The sequence below is a fragment of the Ovis canadensis genome, chromosome 13, assembly GCF_042477335.2.
Source record: "Ovis canadensis isolate MfBH-ARS-UI-01 breed Bighorn chromosome 13, ARS-UI_OviCan_v2, whole genome shotgun sequence".
Taxonomy (NCBI): Eukaryota; Metazoa; Chordata; class Mammalia; order Artiodactyla; family Bovidae; genus Ovis; species Ovis canadensis.
In genome coordinates this window covers 22,613,760-22,628,901 of record NC_091257.1, presented here as the reverse complement: position 1 = coordinate 22,628,901, position 15,142 = coordinate 22,613,760, and the positions used below count along the sequence as shown (strand labels likewise).

Below are 15,142 nucleotides of genomic sequence, written 5' to 3'. Positions count from 1 at the left end.
CTGGACAGAGGAACCTGGCAGGCTATAGTCCATGGGGTCACAAAAAGTCAGACACGACTGAGCATTGACCAGGTTCGGTCCCTGAGTTGGGAAGATCCCCTGGAAAAGGAAATGGCAACCCACTTCAGTACTCTTGCCTGGAAAATCCCATGGATGGAGGAGCCTGGTAGGCTGCAGTCCATGGGGTCACTAAGAGTCAGACACGACTCAGTGACTTCACTTTTCACTTTATACGCATTATGTAAATGTCAACGTTAATTTTATAAAATGTGATAAAATAGGTAGCAGTTGAAATAAACATATGCATCCATCTCAGGACAGCTCAACTGAAGGTCTTCAACTAAGGTTTTATCTTCTTGGATGAGAACTTCTGGATTCACAATATTATGCCAATATCAGATTTCAGCCTGTCATGAGTTTCTTCTGCTAACTACAAGATGCAAAACTGGGAAGAAGTTCCCATTTTCCATAAAGACAAAATTTGATTATGAAGGCACCAAAACCACACCTATACAGAATGCCCACTAACATCTATAGAGTATATAAAACCCCACAAAGCTAAGCGCTTCCAGTCAGCTCCAGCCACATGAACACCAGAGGGGAGCTATAGCTGCCTCCAGGTGAGAATGAGGTGCAGTCCCAAGGCTGGCAATAGAAGAGTCTGGTGCTGTAGCAGCAATGGCTAGGCAGTCGAGCCTCAGCTGAATGGCCCAGACAAGCTCTGCTATGGGCTCATTCACATTCATTAGCTCTGTTTTACAGATGAGAAGCTGAGGCTGTAGATGACAGATGATAGATGATGTAAACTGTTTCAAATCTCACAGCTTGGTAGTAAGAGTGTTAAGAAATAAAAGTCCAACTCAGTATTTCTGTATTCAAAGCCTGTGCTCCTTTCATTAAAACTTACTTAAACTCAAGTTAAAACTTACTTACTTACTCTTGACCTGAGCAAAAACAAAAAACAAGTTTATAAAAACACCAGTCATTGATATCTAGTTTTCTTATTCATAAGGCAAGAAAAAGAAATGATGTAATCACTCAGGTTGCTTCTAATTTTCTGTTGGTAGGTTGGGCCCCATTCTTCCCATCCAGACATCTCAAAAAGACTGGTTTAATTCCAGAACCATCCCAGCAGTAGGGCAAGCACTAGCCCTTCCTGCTTTCCTTAGCCTAAAGAAACCTGAACTTGGATGAAGGATTCCCATCAAGGCATCAGACCTCAAGATTCACTGGCTATTCAGTTAGCTTAGGCTGCCATCATAAACCACCCCCAAACGTAGGTACCCTAACACAACCACCGTTTATTTAATTCACGATTTTGGCAGGTCAGTAGTTATGGCTGGGTTCCCCTGAGTAATTCTTCTGATCTTGGCTGGGCTTGTTCACACATCTAGAGTTTGCTAGAGTTTTGACCAGGGCTGGCTGATTTATGATGGCCTGGTCCATGGCAGCTAGGATGACTTGGTCTCTCCACATGCTCTCATCCTCCAGCTAGCAGGCCCACTCCTTTTACATGGCAGTCAAATGTTTTACAAATGCAGTAGTGAAAGTCTCCTGAGGCCTAGGGTCAGAAACGACAGAATCAATTCTGCCATATTCTTTTGGCCAAAGTAAGTCACAAGGCCAGCCAGCATTGAAAGAATAGGAAAAAGAACTTCTCTTAACAGGCAGACCTGCAAAGTATTATGGCTATTTTTGCAACTTGCCACAGCTTGAAGTAAAGTGAAGTCACTCAGTCATGTCTGACTCTTTGCAACCCTGTGGACTGTAGCCCACCAGGCTCTTCCATCCATGGGATTCACCAGGCAAGAATACTGGAGTGGGTTGCCATTTCCTTCTGCAGGGGATATTCCCAACCTAGGGATCAAACCCAGGTCTCCCGCATTGCGGGCAGATGCTTTAACGTCTGAGCAACCAGGGAAGCCCTGCACCAAAATCAACTCGGAATAGTGTGAGATATGCAGAGAGGAGTGGGGAGATCTCCCCATGGCTAGCTTCTTATCCTTAAAATCTTACTTCCTCAGAGAGGATTTTCTTGATCAATTCTACCTTTTTTTTTTAATCACTTATCTTATCATGCTGTGTTTATTTTTCTCTAGCCCCTCTCATTCCTTGTATTTTACTGATCTTGGCTTGTTAACTGTCTTCCTGCAGTGCAATGTAAATTCTTATCCATCTTATTCAAAATGTGTGTCCTGTACTTAGATTAAAAGCAAGGTCCGATGCTATAAAGAGCAATATTGCATAGGAACCTGGAATGTCAAGTCCATGAATCAAGGCAAATTGGAAGTGGTCAAACAAGAGATGGCAAGAGTGAACGTCGACATTCTAGGAGTCAGCGAACTAAAATGGACTGGAATGGGTGAATTTAACTCAGATGACCATTATATCTACCACTGCGGGCAGGAATCCCTCAGAAAAAACGGAGTAGCCATCATGGTCAACAAAAGATTCCAAAATGCAGTACTTGGGTGCAATCTCAAAAATGACAGAATGATCTCTGTTCGTCTCCAAGGCAAACCATTCAATATCACGGTAATCCAAGTCTATGCCCCAACCAGTAATGCTGAAGAAGCTGAAGTTGAATGGTTCAATGAAGACCTACAAGACCTCTTAGAACTAACACTCAAAAAAGATGTCCTTTTCATTATAGGGGACTGGAATGCAAAAGCAGGAAGTCAAGAAACACCTGGAGTAACAGGCAAATTTGGCCTTGGAATGCAGAAAGAAGCAGGGCAAAGACTAATAGAGTTTTGCCAAAAAAATGCACTGGTCATAGCAAACACCCTCTTCCAACAACACAAGAGAAGACTCTACACATGGACATCACCAGATGGTCAACACTGAAATCAGACTGATTATATTCTTTGCAGCCAAAGATGGAGAAGCTCTATACAGTCAACAAAAACAAGACCAGGAGCTGACTGTGGCTCAGATCATGAACTCCTTATTACCAAATTCAGACTCAAATTGAAGAAAGTAGGGAAAACCACTAGACCATTCAGGTATGACCTCAATCAAACCCCTTATGATTATACATAAAAGTGAGAAATAGATTTAAGGGCCTAGATCTGATAAATAAAGTGCCTGATGAACTATGGAATGAGGTTCGTGACATTGTACAGGAGACAGGAATCAAGACCATCCCCATGGAAAAGAAATGCAAAAAAGCAAAATGGGCTGTCTGGGGAGGCCTTACAAATAGCTGTGTAAAGAAGAGAGGCGAAAAGCAAAGGAGAAAAGGAAAGATATAAGCATATGAAAGCAGAGTTCCAAAGAATAGCAAGAAGAGATAAGAAGCCTTCTTCAGCGATCAATGCAAAGAAATAGAGGAAAACAACAGAATGGGAAAGACTAGAGATCTCTTCAAGAAAATTAAAAATACCAAGGGAACATTTCATGCAAAGATGAGCTTGATAAAGGACAGAAGTGGTCTGGACCTAACAGAAGCAGAAGATATTAAGAAGAGGTGGCAAGAATACATGGAAGAACTGTACAAAAAAGATCTTCACAACCCAGATAATCACGATGGTGTGATCACTCACCTAGAGTCAGACATCCTGGAATATGAAGTCAAGTGGGCCTTAGAAAGCATCACTACAAACAAAGCTAGTGGAGGTGATGGAATTCCAGTAGAGCTATTTCAAATCCTGAAAGAGGATGCTGTGAAAGTGCTGCACTCAATAGGCCAACAAATTTGGAAAACTCAGCAGTGGCCACAGGACTGGAAAAGGTCAGTTTTCATTCCAATCCCAAAAGAAAGGCAATGCCAAAGAATGCTCAAACTACCACACAATTGCACTCATCTCACATGCTAGTAAAGTAATGCTCAAAATTCTCCAAGCCAGGCTTCAGCAATATGTGAACCGTGAACTTCCCGATGTTCAAGCTGGTTTTAGAAAAGGCAGAGGAACCAGAGATCAAATTGCCAACATCCGCTGGATCATGGAAAAAGCAAGAGAGTTCCAGAAAAACATCTACTTCTGCTTTAATGACTATGCCAAAACCCTTGACTGTGTGGATCACAATAAACTGTGGAAAATTCTGAGAGAGATGGGAATACCAGACCACCTGACCTGCCTCTTGAGAAACCTGTATGCAGGTCAGGAAGCAACAGCTAGAACTGGACATGGAACAACAGACTGGTTCCAAATAGGAAAAGGAGTATGTCAAGGCTGTATATTGTCACCCTGCTTATTTAACTTCTATGCAGAGTACATCATGAGAAATGCTGGACTGAAAGAAACACAAGCTGGAATTAAGATTGCCAGGAGAAATATCAAGAACCTCAGATATGCAGATGACACCACCCTTATGGCAGAAAGTGAAGAGGAACTAAAAAGCCTCTTGATGAAAGTGAAAGAGGAGAGTGGAAAAAGTTGGCTCAAAGCTCAACATTCAGAAAACGAAGATCATGGCATCCGGTCCCATCACTTCATGGGAAATAGATGGGGAAACTGTGGAAAGTGTCAGACTTTATCTTTTGGGCTCCAAAATCACTGCAGATGGTGACTGCAGCCATGAAATTAAAAGACGCTTACTCCTTGAAAGAAAAGTTATGACGAACCTAGACAGCACATCCAAAAGCAGTGACATTACTTTGCCGACTAAGGTCTGTCTAGTCAAGGCTATGGTTTTTACAGTAGTCATGTATGGATGTGAGCGTTGGACTGTGAAGAAGGCTGAGTGCAGAAAAATTGATGCTTTTGAACTGTGGTGTTGGAGAAGACTCTTGAGAGTCCCTTGGACTGCAAGGAGATCCAACCAGTCCATTCTGAAGGAGATCAGCCCTGGGATTTCTTTGGAAGGAATGATGCTGATGCTGAAGCTCCAGTACTTTAGCCACCTCATGCGACGAGTTGACTCATTGGAAAAGACGCTTATGCTGGGAGGGATTGGGGGCAGGAGGAGAAGGGGATGACAGAGGATGAGATGGCTGGATGGCATCACTAACTAGATGGACGTGAGTCTGAGTGAACTCCGGGAGATGGTGAAGGACAGGGAGGCCTGGCGTGCTGCGATTCATGGGGTCGCAAAGAGTTGGACACGACTGAGCGACTGAACTGAACTGACGTACTAGGTACTTACTGTCTACTGAATAAATAAATGATAGCATCCTAAGAATTAGATGTTATTTCTCAGCCACTTGAGCGAGTATGCTAATATTTTAGTCCACTAAAGAAAATTATTGGGAGGTTCTTTATAAATATATTGATGCCTGGTTGTTGTTGTTCAGTCACTCAGTCATGCCTGACTCTTTGCAACCCCAGGGACTGCAGCACGCCAGCCTTCCCTGTCCTTCTCCATTTCTTGTAGCTTGCTCAAACTCATGTCTATCAAGTTGGTGATGCCATCCAACCATTTCATCCTCTGTCATCTCCTTCTCCCCCTGCCTTCAGTCTTTCCCAGCATCAGGATCTTTTCTAATCAGTTGGCTCTTTGCATCAGGTGGCCAAAGTATTGGAGTTTCAGCTTCAGCATCAATTCAGTTCAGTCACTCAGTCATGTCCAACTCTTTGCGACCCCGTGAACTGCAGCATGCCAGGCCTCCCTGTCCATCACCCACTCCCAGAGTCCACCCAAACCCATGTCCATTGAGTCGTTGATGCCATTCAACCATCTCATCCTCTGTCGTCTCCTTCTCCTCCTTCTCTCAATCTTTCCCAGCATCAGGGTCTTTTCCAATGAGTCACCTCTTCGCATCAGGTGGCCAAAGTATTGGAGTTTCAGCTTCAACATCAGTCCCTCCAATGAACACCCAGGACTGATCTCCTTTAGGATAGACTGGTTGGATCTCCTTGCAGCCCAAGGGACTCTCAAGAGCCTTCTCCAACACCACAGTTCAAAAGCATCAGTTCTTGGCACTCATCCTTCTTTATGGTCCAATTCTCACATCCATACATGACCACTGGAAAAACCATAGCTTTGACTAGATGGACCTTTGTTGGAAAAGTAATGTCTCTGCTTCTTAATATGATGTCCAGGTTGGTCATAGCTTTCCTTCCAAGGAGCAAACATCTTTTAATTTCATGGCTGCAGTTGGCATCTGCAGTGATTTTGGAGCTCCCAGAAATAAAGTCTCTCACTGTTTCCATTGTTTCCCCATCTATTTTCCATGAAGTGATAGGACCAGATGCCATGATCTTAATTTTTTGAATGCTGGGTTTTAAGCCAGCTTTTTCACTCTCCTCTTTCAACTTCATCAAGAGGCTCTTTAGTTCCTCTTCGCTTTCTGCCATAAGGGTGGTGTCATCTGCATATCTGAGGTTATTGATATTTCTCCCGGCAATCTTGATTCCAGCTTATGCTTCACCCAGCCCAGCATTTCACATGATGTACTCTGCATATAAATTAAATAAGCAGGGTGACAATATAGAGCCTTGAGACTTACTCCTTTTTCCAATTTGGAACCAGTTTGTTGTTCCGTGTCTGATTCTAACTGTTTCTTCTTGACCTGCATACAAGTTTCGCAGGAGGCAAGTGAGATGGTCTGGTTCCCATCTCTATAAGAATTTTCCACAGTTTGTTGTAATCTACACAGTCAAAGGCTTTAGCATAGTAAATGAAGCAGAAGTAGATGTTTTTCTGGAATTCTTTTTCTATGATCCGACTGATGTTGGCAATTTGATCTCTGGTTCCTCTACCTTTTCTAAATCCAGCTTGAACATCTGGAAGATCTCAGTTCATGTACTGTTGAAGCCTGGCTTGAACAATTTTGAGCATTACTTTGCTAGCGTGTGAGATGAATGCAACTGTGCCGTAGTTTGAACATTCTTTGGCACTGCTTTTCTCTGGCATTGGAATGAAAACTGACCTTTCCCAGTCCTGTCCCGGCACTGTCCAGCAAATTAAAAATCAAAATACTTAGAAATGACTAGCTTGATGTTTTCACCCTCCTCATTGTTTGATTGAATTAATTTCTCTTATGAGTTGTCACTATAGGCAACATTTTCACCTTCTCCCCACAAGATTCTTAATTATTGGAAAGTATTGTATGTGCAAGTCTTGATTACATTGTCTTGAATTTGTATACATACATTTTAACGTTATTTGCTTTTCTAAATATATACAGGCCCAGGATGAATTGGATTAGGAAAAGCTGGGTGTTTTGGTGCATGTTATTAAAGTGGATAAGGCATAATTGAGTTAATTAAGTTATAACCAGCAGAGAAATAATATCAAATATGTAAAGGCAACTGCTTTATCCACTCTGCCATCCATGAAAAAGAAAAGAGCTAATGCTATCCCTTTTAAGAGTGATTTACAGAGCCTGAGATAAAAGAAGTATTCCCAAATGTTTTTGAACAATACATTTTCTTGGCGTTTCATGCTAGAGGAAACATTGCAAACTGATTAAACTAGGGATTTTCTTAGAACCAATGAAAAATCATGTTCAGGTTAAAAAAAAGAGAGAGATGTGCATTCAAATAATAAAACTTCACTTAGCATAATGCCTAAGACACACTATATTTCATCCTAAGACACCATCAGTTATAAGATACATTATGTCTTACTGAGCAAGAGAAAACACTGCCAATATAAATTATATGATGCCATTGATAGTAAAAAATGTCCTGATTAAAATGAGAGATGGGGGTATACATGTTATAACCAGTAAAATATGATGGTAGGTGCTCAGTAAATATATGAAGGAAGGAAGGATGGATGGATCCTGTTTTTGTTTGAACAATTATAACAAAAATACTGAGTACTTGGTGGCTTATGCACAATGGAACTTTATTTTCTCACAGTTTTGGAGGCTGGAAGTCTGAGATCAGGGTGCCACCATGTTTGGGTGAGGGCCCTCTTACAATCTGTAGGATTTTCCTTGTATCCCTGCCTAGCAGAAGGGTCAAGCTAGCTCTCTGGGGCCTTTTTCAAGGGCACTAATCCCATTCATGAGGACTCTCCCAATCACCTCTCAGAAACTTCACTTCCTAATACCATCATGTTGGGTAGTAGGTTTTCAACATATGGATTTGGGGGGAACAGAAATAAACAGAACACAGCAGATGGATAGATGAACGGATGGATGAATACTTGACTCTAAAAGCAAGAATGCAGGTTGGCCCGTGCATGGCCGCTGAAGCAGCTTGCATGATACTTTCACAGAGTGTTTAGTAAATGTTTATGCAGTTGAAACCGTGGCTTTAAAGGCATGTGAACTCAGTCATGTCTGACTCTTTGAAGCCCTATGGACTGTAGCCTGCCAGGCTCCTCTGTCCATGACATTTTCCAGGCAAGAATACTTGAGTGGGTTGCCATTTCCTTCCCCAGGAGATCTTCTCCACCCAGGGATCAAACATGCATCTCCTGCATTGGCAGGCATATTCTTTACCACTGAGCTACCTGGGAAGCCCAACATTAAAGGCAAGTTAATGTAAAGAGAAATTAAAGAGAACTGAGATGCCAAGTAACCAAGGAAAGTGGAAGGAGAAATTAGATCCTCCATTTTTGGTCTTTATGGACTCATTATATTGAAGGATGGGGAAAAACTCCAAGATTCTTATTCGCTTCTGGGGAATGGGCTATTCTCTTTTAACAGTTTAAATCTAGTTTCCCAGAGCATAACTCTCCAATGCCAAATATTTGAGCCCAAACTCTAAAACTGCACTTTGAAAATGAGTTTATAAAATCATAATTTTAGAGCTGGAAGGGACCATAAAGATTAAAATTCAGTCCTTTTGTTTTAGAGATTAACAAATTAGTTCTTTCATTCACTCACTCATTCATTCATCCCAGAAACATTTTCTGACTGCCTAATATACAGTAGATACTGTGCTAAGTACAGAGGATTCAACATTGGGGGAAACAGAAAATTAAGCAGACAGTTAAATCAGTGGATGCATGCTATGATGGGGAAAGACAGAGTGCCCAAGAGCACGGAGGAGGAGACCACGAATGAGGGAACAAGGCTGGAGATACTGTGACTTGCATGCATCATGGTTCTCGATGGATATATTTGGGTCTTGGTTCAGCAGGGATATTCATAAGAAATATTTTTATATTGATGTTCGTTGATAAATGTGATTATTAAATCATACATTTTATCATACATTTGATTTATTTACCAATATGTAATTGGTATAGTAAATCATACATTGCTATAATTTTCTCCTATCCAACTGACACCTACATTATTCCAGACATTTTCAGCAGCATTTGTTTCAACCCTCCCTCATGCTCATGAATCTCCACTGGTTTCTATTTCTAAACCAAATAAAATAAAAGGCCTTAGCCTGTTAATAATATTGCCCCATCACAGTTTAGCACATCCTAGCTTTTGAGTGCTCTACTTCAGCCATACAGAAGAAACTACTATTTCCTGGACACACTTTGGACACTCCCACTCCATGCTTTGCTCATGTTGTTCCCTCAGCTCCTGATGCCCCCTGTGTGGTGAATCCTCCCCATCTTTTGTGTGACTTTTATCATTTGAGCCCTCGTTCTTTAAACCATGAAGGCAGAGTGCCGAATGCGTGGGAATTGGATTTAGGCTGCTGGCAGGATGCCGGTATCGGCTTCTTGACTCCAACTGTCACTAAATAGCTCAGATATTAGTAATACCTTCCTTACAGTGCAGTTTTGAAGATGAAGGAAGAAAAAGCTTATAAAATACTTAAAAGGACTAGGTACAATTTCTGTTGTTCTAAACCCCTCTAATTCTTTTTAGTGTCCCTTTTATTCTACCTTTCACTTATTGTCATTGCTATTTATATCTACTTTTTCACAGCAGTATTGCTAAGAAGCAAAGTAGGAACCGTGGTTTTTGTTCATCTATCAATCACCTGTGATACCTAACATATTACCATATGTATGGCAGGTATCAGTCAAGATCTTGGAAGGATACGTGAAGAAGAGAAGGATGGGTGGATGGATCCATGACATGATGAGGTCCAGGATGGTGGCTTTTGTATTTACTTTATGTCCGCGGCAGACTGACTTGGGACATAATGTGTATAGTTCTCAAATAAGTTGCCAATATTTCTAGAGAAAACTTACATATAAAAGAACTACCTACCTTTCTTCCTCAAGCATTCTCTTCTCTTTGGGAAGGGGCAGATCCTTGCCCATGAATTGCAGACCCTTACAGTCAGTCAAGGCTTTTTAAAGAGAGGAAAGTTGTGTCCTACTAAGACACTTTGGAGCATGTCTTCATTTCTCATTCCTGGGACTTATTTCCTTAATTCTCCACAAAGTCTCTGACAAGAACTTAGGGAAAATCAGGAGGAGACCTGAGGAATGAGGCAGCAAGAGACAGGTGACCTCCCATGCGTTTAGACTGAGCATTTCGTTTAATGTTATGACCCGGAGAGAGTCAGAAGGTTTTCCTGGCCCCCTTTGACTTTCTTTGGAAAGAATTGGTCTGAGGTTCACCTCTGCAGAGAGACCTGGACCAAGAAGGCAACCAGGTGTGTCTGGTCTCATTCCCTCTACACCGTAAACATTAGGATGCTGTATATTTAATTCTGCCAGTTACACAAACTGTCTTACACAGTAACTACATACTGTCAACATACAAGTGTAGTTTTTAAAAAATAACGGAGTATTTAGTTCTACAGCTGGGATTTATCTCTCCTCCCCAAAGCAACATGCCCATGATGCCTTTCCAAATGTGAAAAACAAGCCCTCACATTCTAAAACTGTATGTATGAAATATATATATATTTATCTCCCACTCTCCAGGTTCATGATTGAAATAGCACTTGGAGTAGTGAGTGCCTTGAACGAAGCAGGCATTTCACAGAGGTTTTTTAATGCATGTCAAATGAAATAAAGTTTAATGCAAAAGCTATTTTACAGGGTATGTTTATGACTGTCAATAATACTGTTCCTTTTCTCTCCAGAAAGCATTGTACTACTTCTTAAAGGCAGCAAAAGCTGGGAGCGCAAATGCTATGGCATTTATAGGAAAGGTACAAGCTTCATCTTGATCAATAGTTTTCATTTCTTAAAACCTAGTAGTACCAGCTAACTGAACCAGTGTAGGGTAATAGGTCTGCTTGCCTTTTTCATGAAAGCAGCTAAGCAGGGCCTTCAGCTACAAACTGACAGTGGTATTCTTGAGGTGACAGTTTGGGAAGAAGTCCCATGCAATAGTGGTCTTTATCTGGGGTACCAAAAGCAGTCTTTTTTAACTTTTAATTTTATATTGGAGCATAGCTATTAACAATGTTGTGATAGTTTCAGGTGGACAGCAAAGAGACTCAGCCATATTTATAGGTAAGGTAAGGTGAAGTCGCTCAGTCATGTCCGACTCTTTGCGACCCTGTGGACTGTAACCTACTAGGCTTCTCTGTCCATGGGATTCTCCAGGCAAGAATACTTGAGTGGATTGCCATTTCCTTCTCCAGGGGATCTCCCCGACCCAGGGATCGAATCCAGGTCTCCCGCATTCCAGGCAGACGCTTTAACCTCTGAGCCACCAGGGAAGCCCATAAAGTATTATGGCTATTTTTGCCACAGCTTGAAGTGAAGTGAAGTCGCTCAGCCACGTCTGACTCTTTGCAACCCCATGGACTGTAGCCCACCAGGCTCCATTCTCCTCCAAACCTCCCTCCCATCCAGGCTGCCACATAACATTGAGCAGAGTTCCAAGTGCTATACATTCTGTCCTTGTCGGTTATCCATTTAAAATACAGCAGCGTGTACACGTCAGTCCCAAACTCCCTAACTATCCCTTCCTCCAAAGCAGTTTTTGAAAGTACCAGTGGCCCAGGGCTCCTGGCTGAGAGTAACTCGGAGCCCTCCCCATGAACCCCTGGTGTGTAACAGGAGAGCTGATCTAATTGTACATCAAACCCTGGGACACACCTCCACCCAATGTGGTGCCTCCTCCCACTGTCCCCGGAATGAGAACCAGCTCCAGACTGACCAAAGAACCAGCTCCTCCCTGACTGACGGAAGGAGCCTTTGTGGAAGGTTCCTCTGGAGAGGCACCTTCTCTCCTTACAAGACTACTCACTCCCCTGCACACTGCCCTTGGCTCCCACAGCCAGTCTGTATCAGTAACCATGGGGATGAGTGCCCAGTTTCCAGAAGTACTACATAGAGTAAATTTAGATGCAATAAAACATGAAAAAAATACCAACAGGATTCTTTTCTCACCCTTAGGTGAGGGTACTCTAGAGTGTGTGTACTAGATTGTATCCTTAATTTTTCCTTTTATTAAAAACGAGGAGAAATTCAAATAACATAAAATTGCCCATTTTAAAGTGTGTGCTTCAGCAGCATTTACTACATTCAATGTGTTGTGCCATCATCACCTCGATGTCATTCTAAAACATTTTCATTGCCCTCGAAACCTTTAGTTTTTACATCTTTTTATTTGTGTGTGTGTGCTTTTTTGTAGATGTATTTAGAAGGGAATGCTGCAGCACCACAAAATAATGCTACTGCTTTCAAATACTTTTCTATGGCAGCTAGTAAGGTATGTACGCCGCCCATTCTGTAGACACATGAAACATTTGCCTGTATTAACATGCAGACTGGGGCTGAAGCATTAACTCTAAAGCCCTGTGCCCGATTAATGGGCCTGGGAGGGGTGTAGGGTCCTGGTAAAGAACAGCGTCACTGACAATAAAATAGGAGGTTGGGGTAGGCAGAGACCCACCTCGCCTTCTTGGTAAATGGAAGATGGCATCCTAGCTGCAGGCCAGACAGCTCAGCGTCCCCTCCACCATGTGGTACATGAGGCCATCTAGCTCAAGAAACAAAAAAGATGAGGGCAGAGGAAGGGAAAACTCCGTCAGTAACTGCGGTAAGTTGAATACAAAGATAACCAAAAAATGCCCAGTTTTCTCTCCTCTGACCTTACTCAAAGGCTCCGGCTCAGGCAGAAGGCTGTCCAAGAGCCAGGGCGAGATGACTGAGAGCAGAGCTCTGGAGACAGAATCCCTGGTCTGAAGGCCAGTCCTTCAGTTGACTAGCTGTGTGACCATAGATGGGCCACTTAACCCCTCCACATCCCAATTTCCCTCTCTATAAAATGGGAAGATAAGAATACTTGCCTCATATTGCTGGTTTCAGGATTTGATGAGCCAATAGTTACGTGCCTCGTATTAAAAATACTTGAAGCCGTGCCCGTGCATAGTGCGCGCTGTGTGTCAGCTATTATCTTTCTAAGTCTGGGGCCCGTTAGGTAGAGTGGATCTCAAAGCATATCCAAGGCAGAATGGATTGGATCTGTGAGGAAACAGAGGAATCTCAGAGTATGGCTTCTGCCATTGAAGTTCCTGCCTTGGTTCCTAAGCTCAGTGAGGCTGGATCTGTCAGGTGAAATTTAGCAGACTCCCCTAAACCCCTTTGGTGTCTAAAAGACATCCTCATAGCAACACCCACCACCCTAACATTGGAGAGCAGCCTTGATAAACTTTCTATCCCTGCAGCATAAGAACCCTTTTGTTGTCTTACACCATCTTACTGCAACACTGGCAGTAGAGATGTGCTCAAATGGGGAATATTTTCAACTGTTCATGCTTTTTAAAAGCCCACATGCTGCTTTAGGAGCCTATTTATAAATGACTAGCACCTCGGAACTGCTGCTATTATGGCGTAAATTACTGAGAAGGCTGGTAGTCGGCTCCTCTCCCTTGTAATTTATATGGAATTGCTGCTCAGCAAGACAGTCATCCAGAATACCATTAGATTAGGACGACAAGGAGAGCAGACCCAAAAAAGAGGCGGGGTAATGTAACAGCAAATAGTGCTGACCTGTCAGTGTAAAGGAACAACGCCAGGGAGCTGAGTGCGTAAATTAACCCAGCGCCCAAGCTGTTCAGGGCTATGTAACCAGTTGTGATCTGAGCTACTCGTGTCCTAAGCCTGAGCTGCCCTTCTTTATGGAGGAAATCTAACATTGTATTTAAGGTCATTCTTCTGAATGGCATCAGGTAAATATGACCATGTAATCCCTTATCATCTCCAGGACAATTTATTAGATTTCTCCCTTGGGCTCACTACCAAAGTATAGAGCTTCTGTCTCCACTCCTGCACACTTGTACGCTTCTCTTTTTTAAAATTCAGTATTACCATCTCTTGGCTGTGCTGGGTCTTCGTTGCCCCACGGGCTTTTCTCTAGCCGCAGTGAGCAGGGGCTGCTCTGTCATCGCGGTGCAGGAGCTTCTCATGGTGGTGGCTCCTCTTACGGTGGAGCACGGGCTCCAGGGCACACGGGCTTTGGTAGTGGCAGCATGCGGGCTCAGTAGTGCCAGCTCCTGCACTCTTGGGCACACGGGCTTTGGTAGAGGCAGCACGCAGGCTTAGTTGTCCTGTGGCATATGGGATCTTCTGAGACCAGGGATCGAACCCATGTCTCCCGCACTGGCAGGCAGATTCTTCACCACTGAGCCACCAGGGCAGCCCCATAATCTTTTACTGTTTTTTTTTTTTTTTTAACTGCTGCTTTTAAAGTTGTTTCCAAGTCACATCAGTACCACGATGCAAAGCTGTGGACTCTCTGACTTCTTGTATCTTACTCAGAAACATGAACAGTTATCCAATGTGATGCTGGGTCCAAGTTGGACCATATTCTTCTGGTTTTCTCTCTCACGACTATGGACACACCGGGCCCAGCTCCACCTTCACACTTTTGTCATCCCCTCTCCCTTCCCAGAATCATTCTGAACACCCATCCCCAGTGCAAAGCACTGTCCTCTCTCCCCCACAAAGCCTTCCCTGCCTCCCTGGCACACTTCATCCTCTCCCTCTTCTGAAAGTGCCCTGTGTTCGCTCTGTACTGCTAGAACTTCACTGCTGCTACGCTGCGCCCTCTCTCCTGGTGTCTGAAGGCCATGTCTCTCCACCGAGAGGAGGGCAGTGGTCTTCGTTCCTCACAGGAGTTCCTCAAATATTTCCATAATAAGAGCATCTGCTCCCTAGGTTCATGTCAGTTCATCTCAGCCAGAGCACTGAGCCCTAACGTGGAAGTTACGTATAGGGAGAGGGATTGCCTACGCGTATATTTTTTTCAGCTTGGAAGGAGTTTTAAAAATTAGGAAATTTCATATCAAAATCTGGGTGTCCAGCTTTTCTTGGAAACTGAGAAGAGCTGAGCACATGAGGTGGCCGTTCCACGTGAGGACAGTGAGCCGCAGCGGAGCAGAGGAGGCGCCGCTGCCTTTAGACATGCAGCTGCTCTTGG

General features: G+C 43.1%; 1 protein-coding gene across 3 annotated transcripts in view; it reads left to right on the top strand.

Annotated features, from left to right (window-relative positions):
• SEL1L2 (SEL1L2 adaptor subunit of SYVN1 ubiquitin ligase) overlaps positions 1–15,142 on the top strand; it is a 77,031-nt gene that overhangs the window by 40,366 nt on the left and 21,523 nt on the right. For all 3 annotated transcript variants that reach the window (XM_069548425.1, XM_069548423.1, XM_069548424.1), the window contains 2 exons: positions 10,848–10,916; positions 12,353–12,430. In XM_069548425.1, coding sequence (XP_069404526.1) covers positions 10,848–10,916; positions 12,353–12,430 — 147 coding nt within the window. The remainder of the gene's footprint in view (positions 1–10,847; positions 10,917–12,352; positions 12,431–15,142) is intronic.